Source organism: Lepisosteus platostomus, chromosome 4, assembly GCF_059453375.1.
Source record: "Lepisosteus platostomus isolate fLepPlt1 chromosome 4, fLepPlt1.hap1, whole genome shotgun sequence".
NCBI classification, from domain to species: Eukaryota; Metazoa; Chordata; class Actinopteri; order Semionotiformes; family Lepisosteidae; genus Lepisosteus; species Lepisosteus platostomus.
In genome coordinates this window covers 42967781-42992407 of record NC_142614.1, presented here as the reverse complement: position 1 = coordinate 42992407, position 24627 = coordinate 42967781, and the positions used below count along the sequence as shown (strand labels likewise).

General features: G+C 38.0%; 1 protein-coding gene and 1 long non-coding RNA gene across 4 annotated transcripts in view; one reads left to right on the top strand and one right to left on the bottom strand.

Annotated features, from left to right (window-relative positions):
- The window catches only part of LOC148673190 (uncharacterized), a 330310-nt gene that overhangs the window by 149016 nt on the left and 156667 nt on the right, over positions 1–24627 (bottom strand). The gene's annotated exons all lie outside the window — the stretch shown is intronic.
- pdzd2 (PDZ domain containing 2) overlaps positions 1–24627 on the top strand; it is a 176449-nt gene that overhangs the window by 17422 nt on the left and 134400 nt on the right. For 2 of the 3 annotated variants that reach the window (XM_088629527.1, XM_088629525.1), the window contains exon 2: positions 17641–18524. In XM_088629527.1, the coding sequence (XP_088485653.1) occupies positions 18037–18524 (488 nt within the window). In that variant the 5' untranslated portion in view covers positions 17641–18036. Of the gene's footprint in view, positions 1–6317; positions 6448–17640; positions 18525–24627 lie in introns of those variants that run through there. The other variant, XM_088629526.1, reaches the window with a different exon arrangement.

Genomic DNA, 24627 nt, shown 5'->3' with positions numbered 1-24627 from the left:
ATTGTTAGCACATGTGTTAATGTCTAATGAATGGCAACTACAAATTACTTCAATGTGTTTTTTTTATCTTAAGGTTTTTTATAAACCTTATGAAAAGGAGATGGGTATCGGAAGTCTAAATTTTAAAACAAACTTCTTGAAGGTACTGTAAGTGGTGTCTGTATGAAACAGGTTAAGTAGGAAATTATCACAACATAAGTTTATTAAAGATAATGTTTCTGAAAATATCAGTGCTGGAAAAGAATATTTAGTTATCTACGCAAAAATATTTGGATGTCACATCATCACATTCAATAACCTCTTATCCAGTTCAAGGTCGTGGTGGTCAGTGCCTATCCCAGGAAGTATTGGAAGCAAGGCAAGCTACATCCCAGGCAGGATGCTAGTTCATTTAAGAGCACACATACCACGACCAGTTTTTTTATAGAAGCCAATCATCCAGGTGGGTGCTGCACATTGGTGGTGGTGGAGGGGATCCCCATTACCTGTAAAGTGCTTTGAGTGGAGTGTCCAGAAAAGCGCTATATAAGTGTAAGCAATTATTATTATTATTATTATTATTATTATTATTATTATTATTATTATTAACTTTCCAATATGTCTTGAACTGTTGGAGGAAATTGGAGCAACCGGCAAAAAACCCATGCAAACACAGGGAGAACATACTGTACTGTACAAACATCACCCAGACTGCAGCCTGGGAATTGAACTGTGAGACAACACTGTGAGGCAGCAATGCTAGCTACTGTAACACTTTGCCGCCCTGGCATAATTATATTACCGAACAACGTCTCACTCTAGGACGACAAGTTTAACATCTCCTTCCACTGCTACTAGAAGCTAATTTAAAATCTGTGTAAGATGGATGATGGACTCAGTTTGCAATTGAACTGCCTTGTCCTGTATATACGTGGTCATCCACAAGTATCACTGCTGGCCACCAAATTGTCTCTTACCACCAAGTTGTCTCATACCCTTACCAGTTCCAGTACCTCTGCCAAAGAACCCCCTCCACAAGTGATCCTTTGCAATATTTCCATCTTCATTGGTGTGAACAGTCCAGGGTTTTGTCTTATTTCAGAATTTTTAGTTTTGTTCATTACATGCTAAAACACCAAACCACCAATGTTCTGGAACCTACTGTGGGAATTATTGATTGTACATGAAATAGCTATATTAATGTACAGTATGTCGGTAATGTAGGTACAGAGACAAAATGAAAACCAGTGGTGTGGCCTTAAGCCAAGATGGCTGCAGGAAAATCTGCAGAATGAGGTGGGAGCTGTTGTGAACGAGTCATTAGTATTCTGAGGGAATAAGATTTCAGGAAAGGGAAAGGAAATGTCAGGATAGGCTCTGTGTGGAATTATTAAACTTATAAAACCAGATGGAATGGGTCTCGGCTCTAGGCTCTTGCCTGGAAGGAATGCGAGTAAGAGCTCCAAGGAAGAACTCTCACTAGTAACTGATGGAGCTGACCAGTAGGACTTAAATACTGAGAGAATACAATCAAATACTGAGGGCATCACAGATTCTGGACAGGCAGGATGTGTTTGCAAGGACCACTTGAAATGAAGAGTGCTGCTGAGGAACGGGGTTGGTTTGCTGGACCAGTGTTGACTGGAAAACTTTGCACCTGGAGGAATGGGGCAATGCTTGGCAAGGTGACAGTTTATCTTCTCCCCAAAAGCTGAGAGAGATATATCTGGAGGAGCTGGGTTCTTCCTGTACATTGCAGTCAGCAGACAGATGGTCAGAATCAGCAAATGAGAGAGAATGGGAAGCACAAACCCAGCTGCTGATGTGTCAGGGATATAGACCATTTAACAGAAAGGAGTCCTTTGCCAAACAGTATGGTCTGAGAAAGTGAGAAATTATTAGTGTGTGGTGAAGAGTAGAGGTCAATAATGTGAAAACAGAGAACTGGACTACACAGAATTCATTGGGTATAATTGTATAATTAATTATAATTAATAATCATTGCTCATACTTATAGAGTGCTTTTCTGGACACTTAACAGGTAATGGGGACTCCCCTCCACCACCACCAATGTGCAGCATCCACCTGGATGATGCGACGGCAGCCATTTGCATCAGAACGCTCACCACACATCAGCTATTAGTGGGTGGCAGGAGAGCAGAGTAATGAAGCCAATTCATAGATGGGGATTATTAGGAAGCCAATTATGAGGAGGTAAAGGTCAATAGGAAATCTGGCCAGGACATTGGGGTTACACCCCCTACTCTTTTCAAGAAATACCCTGGGATTTTTATTGAACACAGAGAGTCAGGACCTTGGCTTTATGTCTCATCTGAAGGATGGTGCCTTTTTACAGTATAATGTTCCCATCACTGTACTGGGGCATTAGGACCCACACAGACTGCAGGGTGAGCACCCCCTACTGCCCCTTCTAACACCACTAAGCAGAAACCTTACTTTCCCAGGAGGTTTCCCATCCAGGTACTGAACAGGCTCACATCTGCTTAGTTTCAGTGGGTTGCCAGCTGTGAGGTGCAGGGTTATATGGTCACTGGCTAATTATTATTATTAACTAGGTTTTCAGAGTGGGTGGGTGGTGGAGTATGTGCCAGAATTTATCACATTAGGCTGCTGCTTGGAACCTTGAATTAGAATTGAGAATTAAGAACAGAGGAAGAATCATCCTTTATTAAATTCAGGGATCTTGGGTGGCTGGACAGACACCTTTCCATGATTAGCTAAATTATTTATTCAGTACCTTATTGAGTGTCTCTTAATGACTGAGTTAAATTGCATTTTGTGGCTTGTTTTATATCGATGCACAAACCCACAACCCTCGATTCTCACACATTTAATTATTTAAAACAGATATGAATTAAAATATGTACAAAATATAAATCAGGCAATTACATTTCCAGCATGAAATGTGACATTGTCATAATGAAAGCATTACCAGTTTAGTATTGGCCATGACCTGTCTGGGCATTTACACGGTGTAAAAACACTGACGCACTTTAGATCAGCCTCTGTAATCTTCTGTGGAATGTTTTGACATTCTTCCTGTGCAGCTGTGGCCTGTTGGTGAAGTTTAGCCAGTCACAGTTGTCCAATGTTGATAGCACTTGTGAGATTATCCCACAAATATTCTGTTGGATCTGGGTCATATAAAAAGCTGGCCATGGTAAGTTATACCATTGTAATCCTCAAGATGGGTGTCCTTGCAGTGTCCTGTCTGGAAATTCCTGGATTTGCATCTTGACTTCCAGGAGCAGAATAACCATTGGCTCAAGGACTCTGTCAAGACATTGCTAGACACTATACAGTAGTTGCCCTTAATGTGCATCATGAGCTGTTGTATTCAAGGAGATTCCTCCTCACACTGTTATGCTGTTCTTGCTCTGTCTCTGCACTGGTTGACTTGAACAACACAGTAATGAGCACAATGCTCACCATGACACCAAACATTCTGATTTTCAAGGGATATTTCTCTAGTTGTCTTTCATAGCCGGGCCTTCTACAGTCATGCTGATAGTAACCAGGTGATCTTCATTACTCAAGTAAGGAAGGGTTGTACAGCATCTTTTTGTGTTCTGGCATTGATTAACACAATTAGTTTCAGGAATTTTAACTCCACTTAAAACCAAACATTAAACACCTGGTGTTTTTACGAAATCATACTGTATGACATGAGCCTAACAGTTTCTCCAAAGCATAACAGTAGTAATTAAGCAATCAATAAACCTATCCACTCACTATCTGAAGTGTAAATAACATATGCCCAACAGGCTATCATTGAACAATTTTGAATGCTATGTTTTTTATTATGCATCAGTATATTTTATATTTTCATAAAGGCATGTAGTTTTGGATACAGTATTCCTTAATTGAAGGATTGTATTTCTAACACAGTAATTAGACTGATTTTCAAACATTAGACCACTCTTTAGACAGAAAGCACGCTCAGAGTACTTTTCTTAATAACTTTTATTAATTGCAAATTGCATTTATTAGAATAAATATATATTTTTTGATAAGTAGTCAGAAGCATGCTGTAACCTGCTGCTCATCTAAGAACATGCCTCTGACGTGCTTACTGGATCTGTGGGAGTGCTACAGTACCCTTTCAATATAATTAACAGTCTGAAAGAAGGCTTTGTACCTTGTGAGATGAAAAGACATGAACGTGTTTTTTTTGTCTATTAAATTAATCACGAAAATACATTGGATTCTGTTCAATGGTTGCCTGTAAGGAGAGATTATTCATTTCTCATTGTGAAGTGAAGAAAGAGCTGTTGGTTTTAGGGGCAACTGGAGTACTTCTCTGTATGATGTGCATCAGCAGTGCGAGAACACTACCCAGGTGTGCTGCAGGTGCCAGACATGTAAGCTGAACTATTTCAAAATTTAAAAAAGACATATAACTTTTTCACACTATGCTAAGTTATGAAGGTAACCTTGGAAGCCTGTGGAAGAAAGATTTTAAATGTTTTACACTGACTTCAATGCTTTGTTAATTCACTTGAATTCCATTAATTTTTTTGTTTAATTGTGGTTAGAACTGTCAAATTCCAATGTAAGGTTGCTATTAGTTACTATATTACTATTATTATGTCTTTTTCAGGAATTTATTCTGTAAATACTAAAGTTACCTGCTGAATTAATTACTGAAAATCAAAACCACAACAAATGACTCCCTGAACCAATCGCAGTTATTGGATATAAATTATAACTGCAAATTACACATTTCAAGAATTCTAAAAGATGAACGTTAACAAAGAATCTAAAAGTAAATGATTAAATTGTGCTTTCTTTGTTTAGTATGTTAAAATGGTGGTACTGCAGAATATGGGAAGCTGCAAGATTTATATCTGTCTACAGACAATTGTTATTTTCTTAAATAACAATGTTATTCCATTTTAAGTTATAAAAATAATAATAGCATATAAATATAAGTGAAGGCCATTCTGAATAAAAATGGAAAGAATGTTGAATACTTATACAATTGGAGATGTGGATAACTGGCTTTGGCACAGAACATCTATTTCAACAGTTCGCCAGTTACAGGAAGCTGATCCTCTGTATCTAATCAACACTTGGCGAGTGTCCTTGCACCCTCACATTTACAATCTCAGAAAAACAAAAGTCTCTATGGATTACATGCCATGGCATTTTCTCTGCCAGAGGGAGTCGACAGCTGTAATGTTGGTTTTATATTAATTGTTGTATTAATGAAGAGGTTTATTTTGCAACCATCCTGCAGGAGTATACCAAGGATTTGCACAGTATGGCTTTATCTTAGCTCTCCTCTTCTAGAGTGGATGAAGGAACACCTACCTTCCTATCTAAATTAAAAAGGTTTTGGCCTTGATACAAGGCAGTAAAGATTTCAAGTTTTCACAAAAGCATTTAAAAGTACAAAGTCATACCTCATTTATTTTAAACTAGGTCAAAACATCAAACAGCCCACAAGTGGTCTAGTCTAGTTTCAAAGCAGTGTTGTGTTTCAATTTGCCTGCAATAAACATGCATTCTAGTGAAATAGTGGGTGAACTGTAGTTACTGTAACTAGGTATAGTATAAGTGCTAGGGTGAGCAGCCCCTGTAGTCATTGTTTATATGAAAAATTTGTTTTGCTTCGTCTGTTCTTTGGCTTTTCACCAAGACCTTTTTCATAATTAGTGTTTCTGATTTGCTTTTTTATAATTACTGTACATATGGTTCTACTTGAACCATAATGAATAAGCCCTGAGTGATCAGTGTTCAATTAAGAGGAAACGGTATTCAGCACCTGCCTCGGTTTAGAGTGCTTTATATAAATTATTGCACTACACCTGTGATTTTAAAGACTGAAGACTGAATTTAAGTAGTATTGATCACCAAATCTTTTGTAAATCCATCATGAAAATGAATGGAGGATTCAATTTATTTGAGGCAGAAGTAAAACATCTAGGACTGAAGAGTGAATTAACCTGTTTAAAGCTTCACCAATCAACATCTTCTTTAAACAGCTTTTGTGGAGAGGTAAATGAGTTAATTTTTCAGTTGATTAAAACATAAAGCAAAAACAAAAAACATTTGAAACTATGGCCTTTTTTATAATTTAACATGTTCAATGCTGTGATATTTGTATCAATATAAACAAATGTAGTTATTTTCCATTTAATAAAAAAGCAAGGGATTCATTTTATATTGTACCTTTTGAGAGGGCAGTAGAGTCACACAAGATCTTGCCTACACTACAACTTTTGTCTAGACTACCTTCCCCAGAAACCTGTGGGGAATGACTAGCCATCCCCAGTCACCTGACCGATTGATATAAGACAGTTGGTTGTGTGACAGTTTAAAAACCAGGACACTGAGGCTTTTAGAGTCAATAAACATCTGATGTGTGGAGACAGAAGACAGATCTCATGTTATTGAAACTGCACCACAGGGAGAGAGAGAAGGAAGTATCCGACTGAGCGAAAGGTAGGAGTGAGAAATTTGTGAGTGCTGAAAAAGTTTCAGAGAGAATACTTAAACCATTACACGTTAAAGGAAACCTTTCTGCAAAAATTAAGTACTGCCTGTGTTATGTAGGCAGCCATGTAGGCATGGTTGTACCTACACATCAGGCAGTGACACACCACTTCACAGCTGATGTCAGTAAAGGCAATGATACCGTTCTTGCCTTATAAATATATTTTAAACACTTTGGCTTTTGGCTGGAAAGGAAACTCACGTAAGTATAAAAATAAGCCTAATGAAGGCTACTTTTGTCAGCAGATTGCAAGACAAAATCGTCTTTCATCCAAACTCTTTCTTTATTGGGTCATGTAAACAAAAGAAAAAGGATTAAGCAGAAGTTTCTGAGCAGCCACAGACCTGTTGTGACCATATTGTGTAGATACTGTACAAAAAGTTTGCAATGTCCCTGTAAAGCAACTTTTTTTATTAAAGAAGCATTCATTAAGTAATTTGAGAGTTTGGCTGGAATTAAAACCAACTGGTTATGGGGTGCAAATGACCAGAAATATCACTGGGGCACATCAAGAGATCCTTATTCTTCCCGTGCAGAGGAAGAGTTTTAGGCCATAAACCCAGTTCTTAAAGAAGTGGTGATTTATTTAAAAAAAACATAATTGTGTAAATTGTACTCAGATGATGCAGACCAGTGTAGATGTTGAAGTTATGAATTTATCATCTTATGTTTTTTTTTACTTTTCAGCAAAAGAGTCATTAAAGTCAAATAGCTGTGGTATGAACAAACACTGGAAGCTGGCAGTATTTCTGTGTTGGTTTCAGATGAAAAGCCTCTGAGCTAACTAAACAGTAGTGATGTGATTTAGGTGCTCAAGGTAAACTTGGCATACTGTACATTAAGATGTTTGAGCAAGTCTATGCTGTACAAAAATAGCTTCTTTAATCAATTTAATAATGTGGCTTTAGTAAGATGTGAAAATGATCATAGGCAACCATAACCCTTTTAATACTATTCATTTTAGAGTCTTTGAATAAATGTGTCAATTGTCCTGTTTAATTGTCCTCTATGATTTTTTTTCTGGTGCAGCTTCAGTATTTACTGTATCAAAGGCAAGCATGGTGTTTTAGTTAGCTGGTGTTTTTACAATCCTCATTGTATTGGAGGAGATTAGAATGAAAGGATAGCTTTGCAGTATCAGTAAACCTTTGAGCTGGTAATTCAACCTGAATTGCTGACTTGAGTTGTTGTGAATATGAGATTACGTAAAGTGTGTACATTTGTTTGTCAGCAGTAAAACGTTTATACGTTTATCAGCATGTTCTGCATTTGGGCTTTCATCTGTCATTTAAGTGTTGAGACGGTCTTAGGAAAAAAATAAAGCCCCAAAACCAGTAAACATACTGTACTGACATATACAGTATATGGCAAATCAGAAATATCTATTATTCACTGAATTACCACTATATTACACAGCAGAGGAGAACAACAGACTTGCAGTAAGCTGAACCCTTCCTAATTGGGCAGCACTACAGAAATATTTCTTGGGATTCAAATTTATAGTCTAGGTTTCAACCAGTGCCTCAAGGTTACTTTTTAGGGGACTAGATAAGAGGCCTCACTTTCAATTCAAGTATGATACCTTAATTTTGAGATTTACATTATTTATATAATCTATACTTTGGAAAACGTAACACATTTTGATTCCTAACAGCCTGAATTCAAGGCACAGTTAACTAGAACTATTTCACCTTTATTCACAAATTGTAACACACAAGTTCTAAGTGGGGGGGACAAATGCTCAAACATTCTGAAAGTAAAAACAAATTAAAACCAAGAATAATGGGTTCCTAGAACCTGAGACCAGGGATATAAAGGACCAGCCCAGGTATATTAAACTATCCCACTCTAACTTGATCTGTATCTTATTATTATTATTATTATCATTAATAATAATAATAATAATAATAATAATAATAATAATAATAATAATTATTATTATTATTATTATTATTATTATTATAACTTACACTTACTGTATATAGCGCTTTTCTGGGCACTCCACTCAAAGCGCTTTACAGGTAATGGGGACTCCCCTCCACCACCAACAATGTGCAGCCCCACCTGGATGAAAGCCACCTGGATCTTGCCTTTGTCTGGTCTGATTTTCCCATAGTTGTAAATTTGGGGAAAGCAATGTCCTCTTTCTCAGTCTAACTGTAACCCTCAGACTAATCTAACTAGATGACCAGATGATCAGACAGTGTTCTTTCAAAGAACTAATTGCAGGTGCTGCAGATTTCAGTCTCTCAATCTGATGTGAAGTCACACACCTGCAGTGCAAACCGACACAGACAGATTGGAGAAACAGCTGCTTTGTATACACTAGGCCAAGTGTAGTATAATAGATACATTTCACAGTTTACCAGATTATTGAAAAAAATTTAAAGTTAAAATGGGGACGTGTGGTGCATTTACTGTAGCTTTTAGCATCTTTTCTGGGTAAAAGAAAAGTTTTAAGAACAACATTTAGTCATTGTTCATTCTACTGTATAGAAAAAATTCTGCTGGTTAAAACTTCTAAACTAAGATTTACAAACCTTAACACGAACTTGTAGTAATTCTCTGATTTAGCGGTAAACAGGAGAAGAAGAACAGTTTTTTCCAAAGTACTTCCAAACTTTCCATACTCCTTTCTGCAATTTCCTATAGTTTAAAGTTAGACCTATGCCATAGCACAGCAGCCTACATGATGCCTATTGACTGAAATTATAAATTTTAATTAATAATTAATTAATTACTAATTTGAGCTGTGTTAATCAACTGCGCTCAGTTAGGTGAGCTTACTTGTATTTACAAACTGTTTTATGTGACCAAAGGGGTAGTTTCTCTTTAATCATTAGATTATTAGATTTTGTAAAATAAATATTGTTCAGTTGCTTGCAGCACACTCATACTTCATAAGCAAATGTGATTTTAATTGGGGATTCTGTGGAACTGCGGGCAATATAATGCTATAGAATTCAGGGCAAAACTTTTACATTCCAAGTTACATTAATGCCCAATTTTATGATCGATGCATGATACAAAATCCAATGGATATTTTAATTTTAATTTTCTCATTTCTTTTTCTCTAAATTGTCCTTGTCTGTGGGCCCTGATTGGATTGGAGTCCCATCCTGGATGTAGACCCACCCATGTCCACATTAACAGGTTCCCAATTACTGTGGCCCTCCCTTAAGTTTTCTGAAAATGGATGGATTTCTGTATTGTATTAATTTGCCATTAATAACAGGTTATTAATCAGTCATTTCTGATGTTTAAGCTTGTTCGATATTAAATAAGTATGTGAAAACATATGAATTTCAAGTTTTATGTGGTGTTGACCAAGGTAATACATTGTAAATAATACGGCAAAACAGACTCAGATAATCTTAAATGTACCAGACAAGCTCGTGCTCATTTTGACGTGGGAGAACATGTTGCACAATGTTTTTATCGTGCAGCTAGTATAATAGGTTTACTGTTAAATTGTGACAGAAATGAGCAGAAGTGGAGTTATTATTTGGGTGCATATCACATGTACCTCAATGAGATTTATAGAGAGCACCGGTACAAACATATGAAAAAACATGAGGATACACATGACATATTTTGAGTTTCAGTGTTGTAAAAAAGGATTCCACTATAGCTTTCTGTCATACAGCTATTTTAAAGTACTGATCAAAAGAATACACATTTCTTCATTGCCTAAAACAAATAAAACTTTCTGTATATAAACAGCTAATACACAATACCCTCAAAAGCTTGTGTAAACTGCAACCATTTCCCTTTAAGCAGATTGTTTTCACAGCTTTGTTGTTTTGTACAGTGAGTATCTACTTCACAGCTGACACATGAAACAGAATTGTCATTGTCTCACTGAACAGATTTACTTTGGACAGACCGTCCGTATTCTAGCATTGTACCAAAGACTTAACTTTTGCAAGGAATACCATGTAGTCTAGCGATACTGATGCAGAAAATATCTCTCTCAAAGTTGTTAAACATTCTTTTTTCTTCACCAATTTGTAAGACATCTCCTTGTCTTTTCAGGAGAGTTATAATTATCTAAATGTATTTTGCCAGACGCTGTCAAGAAGCTACTGAACTCTCTATGGCTCTCTTAAATAAGCAGTAATTTATTGCTCTAATAACCAATTTTTGTTAAAAAAAACCTTGATGTTTGGAAGATGGGTCATTTGATTTATCATCTTACAAAGCAAACTCTAACCCCCAAAGCTTTCTTTCCCCCAATAAGATCCTGCTAGTTTCTAAAACTCTTCAAGTGAAAAAAACATTTGATTTCTTTTTGATACATTAAATTCTCAAAATGCAAACAAGCCATAAAAGAAGTGGGCAGAATAACTTGAACAAATACTGTAATATACAATGGTTTTGCAGACTTGTCCCACTGCATAGACTGTCCCTCTGCTTTTAAGAAAATCCTTAAACCACTGAACAAAATTATAGTGGTAATGTAGTCTTAAACCACAAGGTCACAGGAGTGGGTTCTTCCTTCAGTAGATCAAATCATTTCTTCCGCTGTATGTGTTCAGTTAAGGTCACTCTTAATGATTGATATTTCAATGAAACAAAACCCATGAAACTATATTCTCATGGTGGTCAATCAATCAGCCCCAGGCAGATAACAATAAACACGTTAGTCATCATGGTAGTGCAGCAAGTGTCCCTCTCTCAAGGATATACACTGACATTTTATAGGGTCAATTCTAGCCTGTGGCACAATGATCTCATTGTTGATCACGGAATGAGCATATTGTACATATTATATATAGATATATGGTACAGTATGCCATAACCCTCAAGCATAAATTCTGCAATACTAATCAGATAACCTGTTTTCAGATTTTCTCACTGAGATAAGATATTGTGATATAGGAAATAGCCAGTAGTTCAATAAGCTCGTCTCCCAATTTTGTGTTTCATTTACTTCTTATATATAAGAGGACAAAAAGTGTAACATGTATGGTTGTAGCTCCCACAGCGCTTTGTGTAGAAACACTCTCCTTTTCTTCGTTTTAAATGCACTTCCTCTTAGTTTTCTTGTGTTTCCCTGATTGATGTTTCACCTTTGATTCTGAAATACTGTAATCCTTAAGGTTGATTTGAAGATTTTGTCTTTTAAGAGACATAGTTTGAATAGTTGAACAAAGTCCCTTTATAGGCATCATGTACCATCTTAAAATTATTGAGTGCATGTATAGAAGGCATACAGCTTTGCCACTTTTAATTGTTCTGCAGCAATGCTATGGCTCAGTGAAATACAAGTAAAATGTTTTGGGAATTTTGTGTGCAGGAATATGACACCATGTTTTTGCTACGTCATTTGGGATTCATTCATCCACCTTCTCTAGATTCTAGGAGCACTACAAACTGGCAGGAAGCATCGGCAATTGAGCTAGTCCCAGTTGATTGAGTGTAATTACAGAGCAAATGGACTGACTGCCTTATTTTAAAGGACACATAAATTCAGTTGCAATCATCAGGTGCCCCTACAACAGGAAAATCATGGTTCAGGCTACACAGCTCTTTGCACACCAGCATATAGAGTAGCACTTGATTACTCGCAAAAGATTGTTTTTTGTTGAATCTCAATCCAGTTTCCCAAATGTCCACAGGAGAAGTCGCAAAGGGCTCATTGAGATCTGTATGGAGGAATAACATTGTTTTACTGGCAGTAACATAACAATCTGGAGTGTCAATTATCTAAGTTTTGGATCCAGATTGTTGGCACTGACATTTATGTTGCTGCACAGCATAATGTTAACAACATTGGGAGGCCTATTCTCCGTCCATCTTTACAGCAAAATCTATTAATCTTTCAGCACAGAAGTGCTCGTCTCCACATGGCGGAGGTTACTCGCTACTTTATGTTCCTATCTGTGATCAACATCATGGATAACCCAGCTGTATTGTTGGATGTGGTGCAAGCTGGTTAGATCTGGTACTTACATTACATGTTGCATGGAGGAGCGTCTCTGTACTCTGAGCACAACTTATCTGTTGGTCTGCGCTTTGGAGTTTGGATGGTCGTACCTGAACCGATGGTAGTATCTGATCAATATCTGACTTAGGTGTACCATGTAACCCGTACCATAAGTGATTTTTTTGGTTAGAAGTGTACTCGTTTCATATACAATATCACTTTTATCACATCACATAATTTTTAGTGACTGCTTATCCAATTAAGGGGCATGGTGGCCAGGAGCCTCTCCTGGAAAATATTGGGTGCAAGGCAGGGTGCACCCTGTAAAGGATGCCAGTGCATCGCCGGTCACACACAGACACAAACATGCACACACTCAAAAAGGCCAAAGAAGCCAATTAACCTACCAGGATGTCTCTGGAATGTAGGAGGAAACGGGAGCATCTGGAAGAAACCCATATACTGTACATGGGGAGAACGTACAAACTCCAAACAGATCGCACCCCAGGCCCAGAATAGAACCAAGGGCTCCAGCACTGTTAGACAGCAAAGCTGACCCTTGTGCCACCATATGTTTTAAATATGGAACAGAACCATAAGAGTCAGAGGAAGATGGGGAAATGGCTTCCCTCTTCCTGAGTCCTGTTTTTTTTCTGCAGTTGATCACACCTCTTGACCATAGGACGAGAAAGTCTCTGACTTAAGCAGATCCAGCTATCACTAAACATCCTACACTGACACATCACTCCAGAGAGCATCATAAGCCCAGGCTCTCCTAAAAGACATAGCTATTTTCTGTGCTCGTCATTGTAGAGTCATGTCAATAGCATTGAATATCAATCAAATTTTTTAAATATAAGATCGTAATGTACAAAAGATAATAAAGGAACAAACCTCTGCCTCACTCAGGACTGGTATAAAAAATTAGTCTTTCTAATAAACAGCCATCCATTTTGCATTTCTTAATTTATACTGAATATAAGCACAACCTCCCCCTAGATCAGACTTTATTTCATAGCTTCACATAGACTTCTGTCACAGTTCTATTTGTTCAATGTAAATGTCACTGTAATTACAACAATTTAACGGGCCTGCATTTGAAGCTCTAAAGCTCAGTATGAGTCTTTTTGGACTATTCCAACTATTATCAACCAAAGAACAAAAATCAGCCATTGTAATCTGGTTATGGAAACCGTCAGGTGCTGTAGGTATGCTTCACTACACAGCACTACTTACCATGTATTAAATAAAGGAAGGTAACATTAGATTAAAACTCAAGACTGTTTTTGAGACAAGTCTACCTGGTGTTTAAAAGATTGTATTTTCCAGCAAATGCGATCTCTAAGATATACCGTACTTAGAACATGGAGGTCCCTAACATAAAATAACACTTGTCTTTTGAGATGTATAATTTTATACAGTATGTTCTAGGTAAATTGTGCATAGTCAAAAACCTACTGGATGACTACAGTATATTAAAATCCACCTAAAACCACATGTAGTTTGCAATGCTGTCTGAAGTATAGAGTTTCAAAGCTTTCAGTAGATCTGTATGTGTATAGTGAGTTTCACAGAGGCTCTTATCAGCTCCATTGTAAAGCAAACAGATATTTCAAAGTTTTACTGAACCTTTTGACAAACTTTCATCACATCCCTGACTCCTGTGATATCCCGAGCGTCTCCTTCAGTTTAGGCACTAAATCACGGTCCTAACTCCTTGGTTGTTAAAGATTCTTGAATCTAATCCTAATAGTATGGGTATTAACCCCTGGGATCCTGGCAAAATTCCACTCAGTGTGGCCGTAGTTTTACTGTTGAAGAATTTTTCCACCTGAGATACAGGGTAAAGAGGCTGCTGACTACATGATGGGTGCTAAACATCCTGGAGACTGCACTGTATTGTATGTGTGTATCTTAAAATAATAGAGATCAGATAACCATGTTAGTGTCTGTACAACCTCTTTTTAATTTATATTTATTAACAAATATTTAATTACTTGCTGACTGGTTTACTTTCTCATAGTAAAGTCAGGTAGCAAGTATTTGCGTTGTATTCTGATATTATTAATTGTGACTAGTATCATTGTGCTCGCATTGTTTCAAGCGTACAAACACCAGGAGGGTACATAAACAAGGTTCTTGTTATATTATTTTGCCAGGTGTTTGATATGTCTAGACTGTGTAAAAAGATGCATGCTGTATCATATACAGATTTTTCAAATATATTTATCATTTTGTATTTTCAGGAGCACTATATTTGACAGAGTGTTTCTAAAGATTTGTTTCAGCAGCCATATCACCCTGCAACTCACAACTGGCAACCCACTGAAGCTAAGCAGGTGTGAGCCTGGTCAGTACCTGGATGGGAGACCTCCTGGGAAAAACTAAGGTTGCTGCTGGAAGAGGTGTTAGTGGGGTCAGCAGGGGGCGCTCACCCTGCGGTCCATGTGGGTCCAATTGCCCCAGTATAGTGACGGGGACACTATACCGTAAACAGGCGCCGTCCTTTGGATGAGAGGTAAAACCGAGGTCCTGACTCTCTGTGGTCGTTAAAAATCCCAGGGTGTTTCTCGAAAAGAGTAGGGGTGTAACCCCGGCGTCTTGGCCAAATTTCCCATTGGCCCTTATCAATCATGGCCTCCTAATAATCCCCCTCTATAAATTGGCTACATTACTCTGCTCTCCTCCCCACTGATAGCTGATGTGTGGTGAGCGTTCTGGCGCACTATGGCTGCCGTCGCATCATCCAGGTGGATGCTGCACATTGGTGGTGGTTGAGAGGAGTCCCCATTACCTGTAAAGCGCTTTGAGTGGAGTGTCCAGAAAAGCGCTATATAAGTGTAAGCGATTATTAATTATTATTAAAGATGCTGTACTGTATGCACGCTTATATTTCAGGTTTACAGCCTGCAGAGCCACATTAGCATTTTTTTTTGTTTCTGTATTACTTTTTAGTATGTCTGTAAAAGTAAGTAGATGTAAGGTAGAATTACAGAGACTAGGGGATGCCAATTTATCTTAAGGCTCCTCTGAGCTTAAACTCCAAATGAGTGAACATGCAGAAACTGATTGTTTTTCAATGCACAGCACTACTCGGATCATAATGCAGTCATGTGTTTTCAAGTAATGTTTTTCAGAGTTTAGTTTACTTGAAACCTAGTATATTTAAACAAATCGTCAGATTCTAGGTTTTTGTGCTTAATAAGTTTAAATCCTGTCTTATCCATCCATTTTCTAACCACAACTTCTAATTCAGTGGAGTGGGGGAGCCAGAGCCTTATCAAGCAACAATGCCTGGCCATCACAGGGCACACACACAGAGATGATATGTGCTCACTCACACAGGGCCACTTTTTTTCAGAAGCATCCTACTGATATGTTTTTTTTTCTGTGGGAGGAAACCCACAGAAACCATACTGTATAAAGCCCTGGAGATAGTACCCCAAGATCAGAATTGAACCCAGGGCCCCAGTGCTGTGAGGCAGCAATGCTAACCACTGTACCATCATGGTGCTGCTTTTAGTTTCACTGTTTTTCTAAATGAAATGTTAAATCTACTGTCTTCCTGTACAAAAACTGGCACATTCAAATGTTTGTGCCCATCCATGTTTGTTTAAAATATAAGAGAAATTTCCGGTGGAAAGCATACACTATATAGGGTATTTTGCAAATTAGCTTTTAATCCTTTGGTTGGCCTAATATTTTGGTCATCTGTGAAAACTGACAGCTGTACTGTAACTCTGTAAGGGATGTTAACATTGGCAGCCATCTCTACTGTAGAAGCCCTGAAGCAGGATTGTCTGTTTAGACTGTTTGCAAACAGTTATGATGGAGTCCACAGGGACATGCGATCCATTACTCCAGTTTAGAATATTAACATGGGCCTACATTGTAAACCGAAGAGCAGATTGTGGCTCATGTTGGTATTAAAGTTTACCATCATTTATCTAGTGACCGCACTAACCTCTTATCCTTAACTATGCCTTTTGTATACTGATACTGTATGTTGGATGCATATTGAGATCCACATTCGAATGAAAACCTGTACCAGAGATTTTAGCAGTACATATCCATTTTCTGTATAACATGCTTTCTGATCATGTTTTGTTCTTTTGTAAGGAGAGCCGTGATCAAACAAGAAGCTCATTAAAATTCACCAGATGATTGGAAATGTCACTTTCAGTACTCCTGCATGTACTCCAGAAGACTCATCTGTTAGACAAAGTTTTTTTTAGCAACTGCATACAACATTTATTTCTAAGAATGGGTTTGTTCAGTCAACAGGCAGATTTAAAGCTTCAACTGTACATGCACCATGTTACACAGCCCAGGCCTGTAGAGTATGTTTCTGCTGAAAATGGATGGAGGTATTTTCTTAGTTCATAAATATAAACTTAGGTGGACTGGGATAGGTTGATATAATCAGTTCCGCTGTGGACTTAGCCCATCGGTTTCGCCAAAGAGGGTGAAATATAGTCTTAAATAGGGGAATATTTGGTATACTGTAAATAAAAATGAAAGATATGGACTATGTACAGGTATGTGTAGATGCCATGCAGTAGAAGAGATTCTGTTTTGTCAGAATAATACATTTAGCCTTTCTGACAGCTTTCCAGCATGTCAGTGAATCTGTAATCTGTATGTCAGTGAATTTTCTATCTGTACAGTCATTGACTACACAGAGTTTAGAAAATAATAATAATAATAATGAGACATTTGTAATTATCAAATCTGTAAGTTGTTTTTTTCTTACTGTTAAAAATAACTTTCTGATCTCTTTTGATTTATACTGCTTTACATTTGTGCATTTTGCACTGCTTTTTCATTTAATTTGTACAGGTTATTTGGAACCTAAATCTCTTTGGATAAAAGCATAGCAATAAGCATAGCAATAAATCACTGTTGTTCATATGTATGTAATATTAGTGATGCTTTTGAAAATCTTTTCAATTTATAAACACATTTAAATTAGCACTAGAGATGGTTTTCACATCCCTAGTTGAATAAAAGTAGTTTCTACATCTGATTTTTTTTTCTCTTCGATAGTTCACCGTTATAAACAAATCCAGTTTAAGCAAAACAAATACACCTTCAGAGCTCTACACACTCCAGACACCTGAAACCGGTTTGATAGCAATCTTAAACATCTAGGGGAATTTCTAAGCAAACTTTTTTCCTTTTCACTAACGAGCCTTTCTGTTTTTCTCTTTAGATGAACATCTGACTTTTGGTGAAGACCTCCACCATTCTCCTGTTACAGTGATTTTGATATTTTCCACTTCAGCTCAGCTGGAATCCTCTCAACCAAGAAGCTAATGGCACACTTTCTTTGGTTACTGCACTTCACATAGCCTAGCTTTCTGGCTGCCGTGTTTTATGAGATGACATCATGTTTTAACTGCTGCCAAGAGCAATGGCTGGAGATGTTCGGGCTGGCCTTGATCTAACGTTTGGCCTGAAAGGAGTGTTTTAACACGCACTGAGATGGAGGTTTCCCCAGCCAACAATTTCACTGTCTTTCCAGGGGTTTGTTGCTCTTCAGAATTCGCTCCAACACTGGAGGGAACTATGAGCACATGATGTGGGGTTACCCCCGCCTGGCGCCAGGATGCCCATTACCCAAGAGAATGCCTTGAGTCACCTTCCTCTGCTGGAGCGCTGGCTGCATTCCCAGTCTGAGCAGGACCTCGGCAAAGAGAGTCAACACCTGTGCCAAGCTGCCATCCAGAAGCTCGTGGAGTACATTCAGTTGAACTTCATCGAAGGGGAGAGCGGGCTCCTGCCCTGCCCCCCGCGAGAGGGGATGGACCTGGAGGTCCGGGCTGTTTGCCTCACCAAGTCCGAGGGAGACGGCGAGGAGTTCGGGCTCAGCTTTGGCAACATCCCCATCTTCGGGGATCCAGAGGGGAGGAAGAAAGGAGGGCGGAGGAGGCGTAGGAAGGGTGACAAGGGACCCGTCCTGGATGTGGGGTGTATATGGGTCACGGAGGTGAGGAAGCTGAGCCCCGCAGCCAGCTGTGGGGAGATCAAGCTGCGTGACGAGCTCCTGTCTCTTAATGGCCAGCTGATGGTTGGAGTTGATGTCACGGGAGCAAGGTAAGCACAGTGCTCATGTCTTCTGAATGCTTTTAAAGGTCAATATTATGTCGGGCTGGTGAATTTTAAATAATACGTTGGAATTTGGTTTTAATTTTTAGATGGAAGGGCAGTACTGTGGTGCAGGGCTGGGGCTTAGGTTCAAATCTGGTGCGCTGTTGTCTGTCTGGAGTTTGTATGTTCTCCCCTTGTTTCGTGTGGGTTTACTCAGGGTGCTCTCCTCAACAGTTTAAAGATGTACGGGTAGGTTAATTAGCTTCTGGGAAAATTGGCTCTAGGTGTGATTGTGTGCATCTCTGTGTGTCTGCCCTGTGATGACCTGGCATCCCATCCAGGATGTATCCTGCCTTGTGCTTGCTGGCAGCCGAAAGGGTCTGGCTCCCCTATGACCCTAAATTGAATGAAGTGGTTCCAAACTGGATAGATGGATTTTTTTTTTACAGAAACTAGTCTGTTTACCCAGTGCTTTACAGGAAAGGTTCATTTCAAATGGTAGTTTCTTTGATTTTAGAGAGGACTATAAATTGTTCAGTAAAACCTAGTCAATCTTTTCATTTTCTGTGTAAGTTCTGTAACATTGTAGAATAATTGTGTATTTTGTTTATAAAACTGCACACTGAGCTGAAACATATTTAAGAAGTTTTGACTCACATGTACTGTAGCTTTAGAAGATTCAGCTTTAAAGGAAATTTGTTTTTCTTCCTATCAAAGGTAATCATTTAATGAGTAGAAGCTGTTAAAAGGCACATGAAAGCAATACCATGAAGAAGCATGAGAATTCAACTATCCTCATAATCATAAACAGTGTGAAACAGTACAAATTACAGGAGAGGAAAATCAACAGCCATACACAGGTAACATAGAAGATTCTGTCATTTATACTCTTGTGGCCTGTTTGAAATCCACTCCAAACCATAGGCTTAACTCCCCACCTTTTGTGTAGTTTTATTTCTCAACACAAGCCTCCAGCTGTAACTTCCTGTGGTGGCGGCACCTGCTCTGAGGGAGGAAGGCCAAGAGCAACTGTCTGCAAGGCAACAACAGGCCTTTGTATACATCTTGAACTGTGATAGCCGTGTGAGCTCCAGAAACCGCTGATCATCTTCAGCTTTTTCCTTATCCTTCTGTTCATGTCTGTGTGTTGGTCTGCGTGCATATGGGCATCAAGCCTCACCCCAACTGATTGAAAGAGATTGGAATCTGCCTGAATAATGGCCCTAGCCAGAAGGGCCCAGTGACTTCTCCACCTCACTTGGGTAGAGGGAGGTTTTGCCTTTTGCTCCTTACTGTCCCCGCCGAAACACTGTTGATTGAGATAACTTTACCTTTCCTCCTCATCCTACGTCTATGCCAACTGATGTCCTTCCAGGCCTTTCTCAGTTTTTTGGTTCTTGTTAAGATTAGAATCACCATTTTTTTTGTTTTACTGACCCGATTTAGAGTAGTCAGCTTTTCACAATTTTTTTATATTGCCACTAACACCCCAGTGAAGAGCAGAAGGAGAAACTGGACATGTACTGTATGCAGACTCCTACAACTCACCCACCTTCAAGCTACTTGTCTTGACATGTCACAGGGCAAATGGATCAGTATCCATTTGAAGACAGGGTCTCACCTACAGTGAGTGCTTGTCTACCAATGGCTTCATTAGTACAGGTGCCTAAATGTCCATCTAAGTGCCTAAATGTTGTTGAAAACCAAACAAAGCGCTGACTGACTAATCCCACTTTACCCTGAGTGGCACTCAGTGAATTGTGCACCCATGTTTTGGGAATCTCGATGGGTCAGCTAGTGCCATGACCCAGGATTGAACCCATGGTCATAAAGCTCAACCTGCAGTGTGGTGGGAGCCTTTGCTGGCGCTCACTCGGGGGGGCTGCAGGCCTTACTCTGTAATCCTAGGAGCTGTTTTTTTTTTCTTTTTTTAACCTCAGGCCAAACCACGTCTGAGAAAGCGGAAAGACAGATTTTAAAGAACTGTTTTCCTTAAACCAAAATTATGATTATCATTCTCATGTCACCGAGACATACAAAGTGGACAGTTTATTTTAAAGTAGACATTAAGAAAGTTGTTTACAAGTGAATACACTTGGAGAAGACAAACTATCATTCTAATTTTTTTTATCCTAAATTCTGCAAATATCTTATACCAGTTGTTTTCTCTTGCTCAAATGAATCTACTATAAAAGAACATTCTGGACCTCGGCTTTAGCCACACAGTGTTACATGTGCATACCACGTTTCAGACATCTTTCTGGCCACTTCAGCTAGCAGCAGCCTTGAAACCCGTTTATTCTTTAGAAAAATGGTCTTGTGATGTCAAAGAAAATATTCTAAGAAGCAGATGATATCTGAATCTGAGAATCAGGATACTGAAATTTAGTAAACCAAGAAAAGGCAGACCATACAATCAAAGATTTGTTTTTCTACAGTACATCAACAAAGATTTAAGTTAAAGTAGTTCTCCTAGACATTCCTTGTTTAAGAATTTGTCCTGTTTTATATCTATCTTTCATCAAAAAACTGTGACAAGGCTGAAGTCATCCTTGGCATTCCCCATCAACTTTGTAGTCCCATCAACTCTGTCAGTGCTGTAACCCTATCTGTGGATGGTACTGTATTTGAACTTCAATCTAAATTAAAAAAACTTGGGGGCGATATTTGATTCAGGCTAGACATTCGACCCACATATGCAACGTATTGTCAGGACATCGTTCATTCACCTCAGAAATATTGCCAGACTAAGTCCTATGTTATTGTTTACTGTTGCTGAAAAGCTGATTGATAAATTTGTCTTCTCCCAAATTTACTACTGTAATTCTCTACTTGCTGGGGTTTCTAAATGCACGTTGAACAAACTCCAGTATGTCCATAATTCGGCAGCCAGAATCCTAGTGCAAGTGATCACATTACTCCTACCCTGGAGTCCTTGCAGTGACTTCCTGTCATGTTTCATGTAGACTTCAAAATCCTCATACTCACCTATACGGCTCTGCATGGCTTGGCACCTCAGTACCTGGCTGAACTATTATCTCCTACTCTCCTACTCGCAACCTTCGCTCTTCTAGTTCTGGTCTCCTAACTGTCCCCCAAGCCCATCTACACTCTATGGTTGACAGGGCCTTCTCCTGTTATGCCCCACAGCTCTGGAACTCTATCCTTAAGGATATCAGTCACCTTCCTAAACTCCTTCAAATCCAGACTCAAAACCTTCTTCTTTAGAAGGGCCTTTACTTAACTGGCTCTGTTCTTTACCCCTCTGCTCCTACTGTATTCAATACCCCCATCTGCTGTTTCCTCTCATTGTGCATTCTCATTGTGCATTTGAGAAGCGCTTTGAGAAGCCACCTGTAAAGGCGCATATAAAATTTATTCTTATAAAACTATAACAAGTAGTCTTTTGACTCCTTGCCATTTGTTATAAAGCACCAGACAGCATATTTCCTTGCTGTACCATGTTGTGTAATACGGTGTAGTATAATTTATGTACTAAGACTTACTAATGCAAGAAATACTGACTTATTGAATCAAAGTTCACTGCTGGCTTTGTTAGGATTCTGCAGCAAAGACTCTTTCTATATTTTCCAAAGTCAACCCCAAACAGCATCTCTGTTTGTAGGTGTTTGCTGTTGGTTAAGTAGAGCATGCTGTTCTAGTTCAGTGCTTCATGGCTCCTGTATGAAATTAATGTATTCGTGCCTTGGCTTGGGGAAACAAAACATGTTTTGATGTTGCAATGGTTGACAAATACCACATAAAATGCTGACAAATGTCCCCTTCCTTTAAAACATTTGTAAGAATGGGAGGTAACTTCTGAGGAACAACTTTTTTGTAGATTCTCATGATTACAAAGATGTGGAATTTCAACCATTAATGTATCACAACATCATAAAAACCAGGGCATTAATTTAGAAGGAAAATATACAATTTAGAAGGAAATGCATTAAAAACATGCACTTCTAATTATATACTGTACAACATGTTTATATTACTGTTATTCAGAATATTGTTATATACAGTACATTCTATTAATTTTACTTTGTGGTGAAACAGCTGCAAATCCTCTGAAGTATTTGAGAAGTCTTTAGGTATTTAGTGCTCTACATCTTTACGTTAGTAACAACCAGATGAGTGAGACTGGCTAAACTTTTCTTGTGTTATTATGCTCCGAATTCCACAGACTGGCAATTATGGAAGTACAGATTTTTGGTATTTTCTTTGGATTTGGTAAACAGATTGGGGAAACAAAAGTGCAACGATGGGTAAAATTATGAGGCTGCTACATGTTTAAGGAATATTGAATCAATTAATTTATTGGTTTCTTATTACTAAAAAACGAATCTGTTGCTGAAATGATTCAGGGACCTGGCTGAAGCTGAGAGATCTTTGTTCCTATTTTTTCCTTAGTCTCAATATAGTTTTAAGTCATTTAATTCTTTTCCTGTGGAAGACTGAGTGAATCCAATAGGTTTCCGAACCAGTTGTTAACCACAATGTAAACCTCATTGTTTTAAAAAATGGAAACTCAGACATTTGACATGTGGGACCTAAGTTTACCAAAATGTTTGTTAGAGAAAAGCTTGAGGTTTGGTACTTACTGTATTTCACTGTGAATTTATGAATGTGTTTAAAATGTCTTACAAATAATGGTTATATATGAAAAAAGGTTTGATGTAAAAAGCCAATTATACCACATCCTAATATATTGTAAGCTTTAACTTTTCTTTTACCAATAGGTCAGGTCTCAAAATGTGTTTCTCCAAAAGAAAAGTTGGCATATACAAGAAGTGGTTAAGATAAACTTGAATTCCTTTACAGGGAGGTGATCCATCGGTTGCACTGAGGGCTTTAGTTAAAGGCATTTTGTAACAAACCTTTTATTTTTGAGCACGTTTCAAGTTAATAATTTCAGTGAAAATACCACATCCAAATGCTTACCACAAATACACATGAATCCCTCAATTTAATGCATCTTCCGGTGATTTTGTTCTCTGTATTTTTTCACTTACAGCTTGGCTCAACATCTGTACAGTAGTGAATGGAAAATAGTTGTGTGTTTTTTATTCAAGCTATCACAGCAAAGGTTTATAAATGTGGTTGACAAGATCCAGCTCTCTGTAGTGTAATTGACATGTAAATACTACATAAACACTGAGACAAATATGGCATTTTAAAGCCTTTTATCTCACAAAAAATATTTTGCCTATCAGGGAGAAGCTTCTCTGTGACGGTACATTGAAAACAATGTTTTCTTGTGTTGTATCTTCCAACAGTTGATCAAAATATAACACTGCCTAATTTTCTAATCATTTTGTAATAGTAAATTGTATGTGGTATACCTTGCAACATTCATGATACATAAGTGATGAAGATAATAAATGAGTTGTCTTGTTTTGTACAAACCTCCCAAGGTAAAATGTTAATGTCACAAACATAAAGTAAGTATTGTAATACCTGACCAGCATTGAATAGAGATTTTATTCAAAAGTAGCATGAGTAAAATAAATAGATAATGTACGTAATCATCGGAGAAGCTTAGTACTTTAAATTAAAATTTAGCTTCATGATGGGACAATCATATTCTTGATAATGGTCCTATAGGAATACAGTATATTCCAGCAGATTATTTGATAATGTACAGCCAAACTGTAAAGAAATAGATCATTTTTACAGAAATTATAGTAGTACAGTAATTTTGAATTAAATGCACAATAATGCAAAATGCATTTATTTTCTTACGATAAAGGGTGATAAAGGAAATAAAGGATAGACATTAGCAGTGCTTTAAGTTAATTACGCAGTTAGTAGAGTACCCCAAGGGCTGTGTCAGAACCACTGCTCATTCTGATTGAGGTTCCTGTATAGTTTTTACTATACCAAAAGAGGACCACTAGCAAGCATTGTACATTGTAGAGTACTTTTAGTACAAAATGTTATAGATGCCCAGTGTTGGAAATCATGGTTACCCAGATTTTTTTTTAGAAAACATTTTAATTAATTTAAGACGCATGTCTGTAGGTCTGTTTATCTGAAACACAGGAAACATGTTTGATTGTGACTTGTAGGACTGAAGATTGGATCCTTTGGTGTAAAGAATGATATA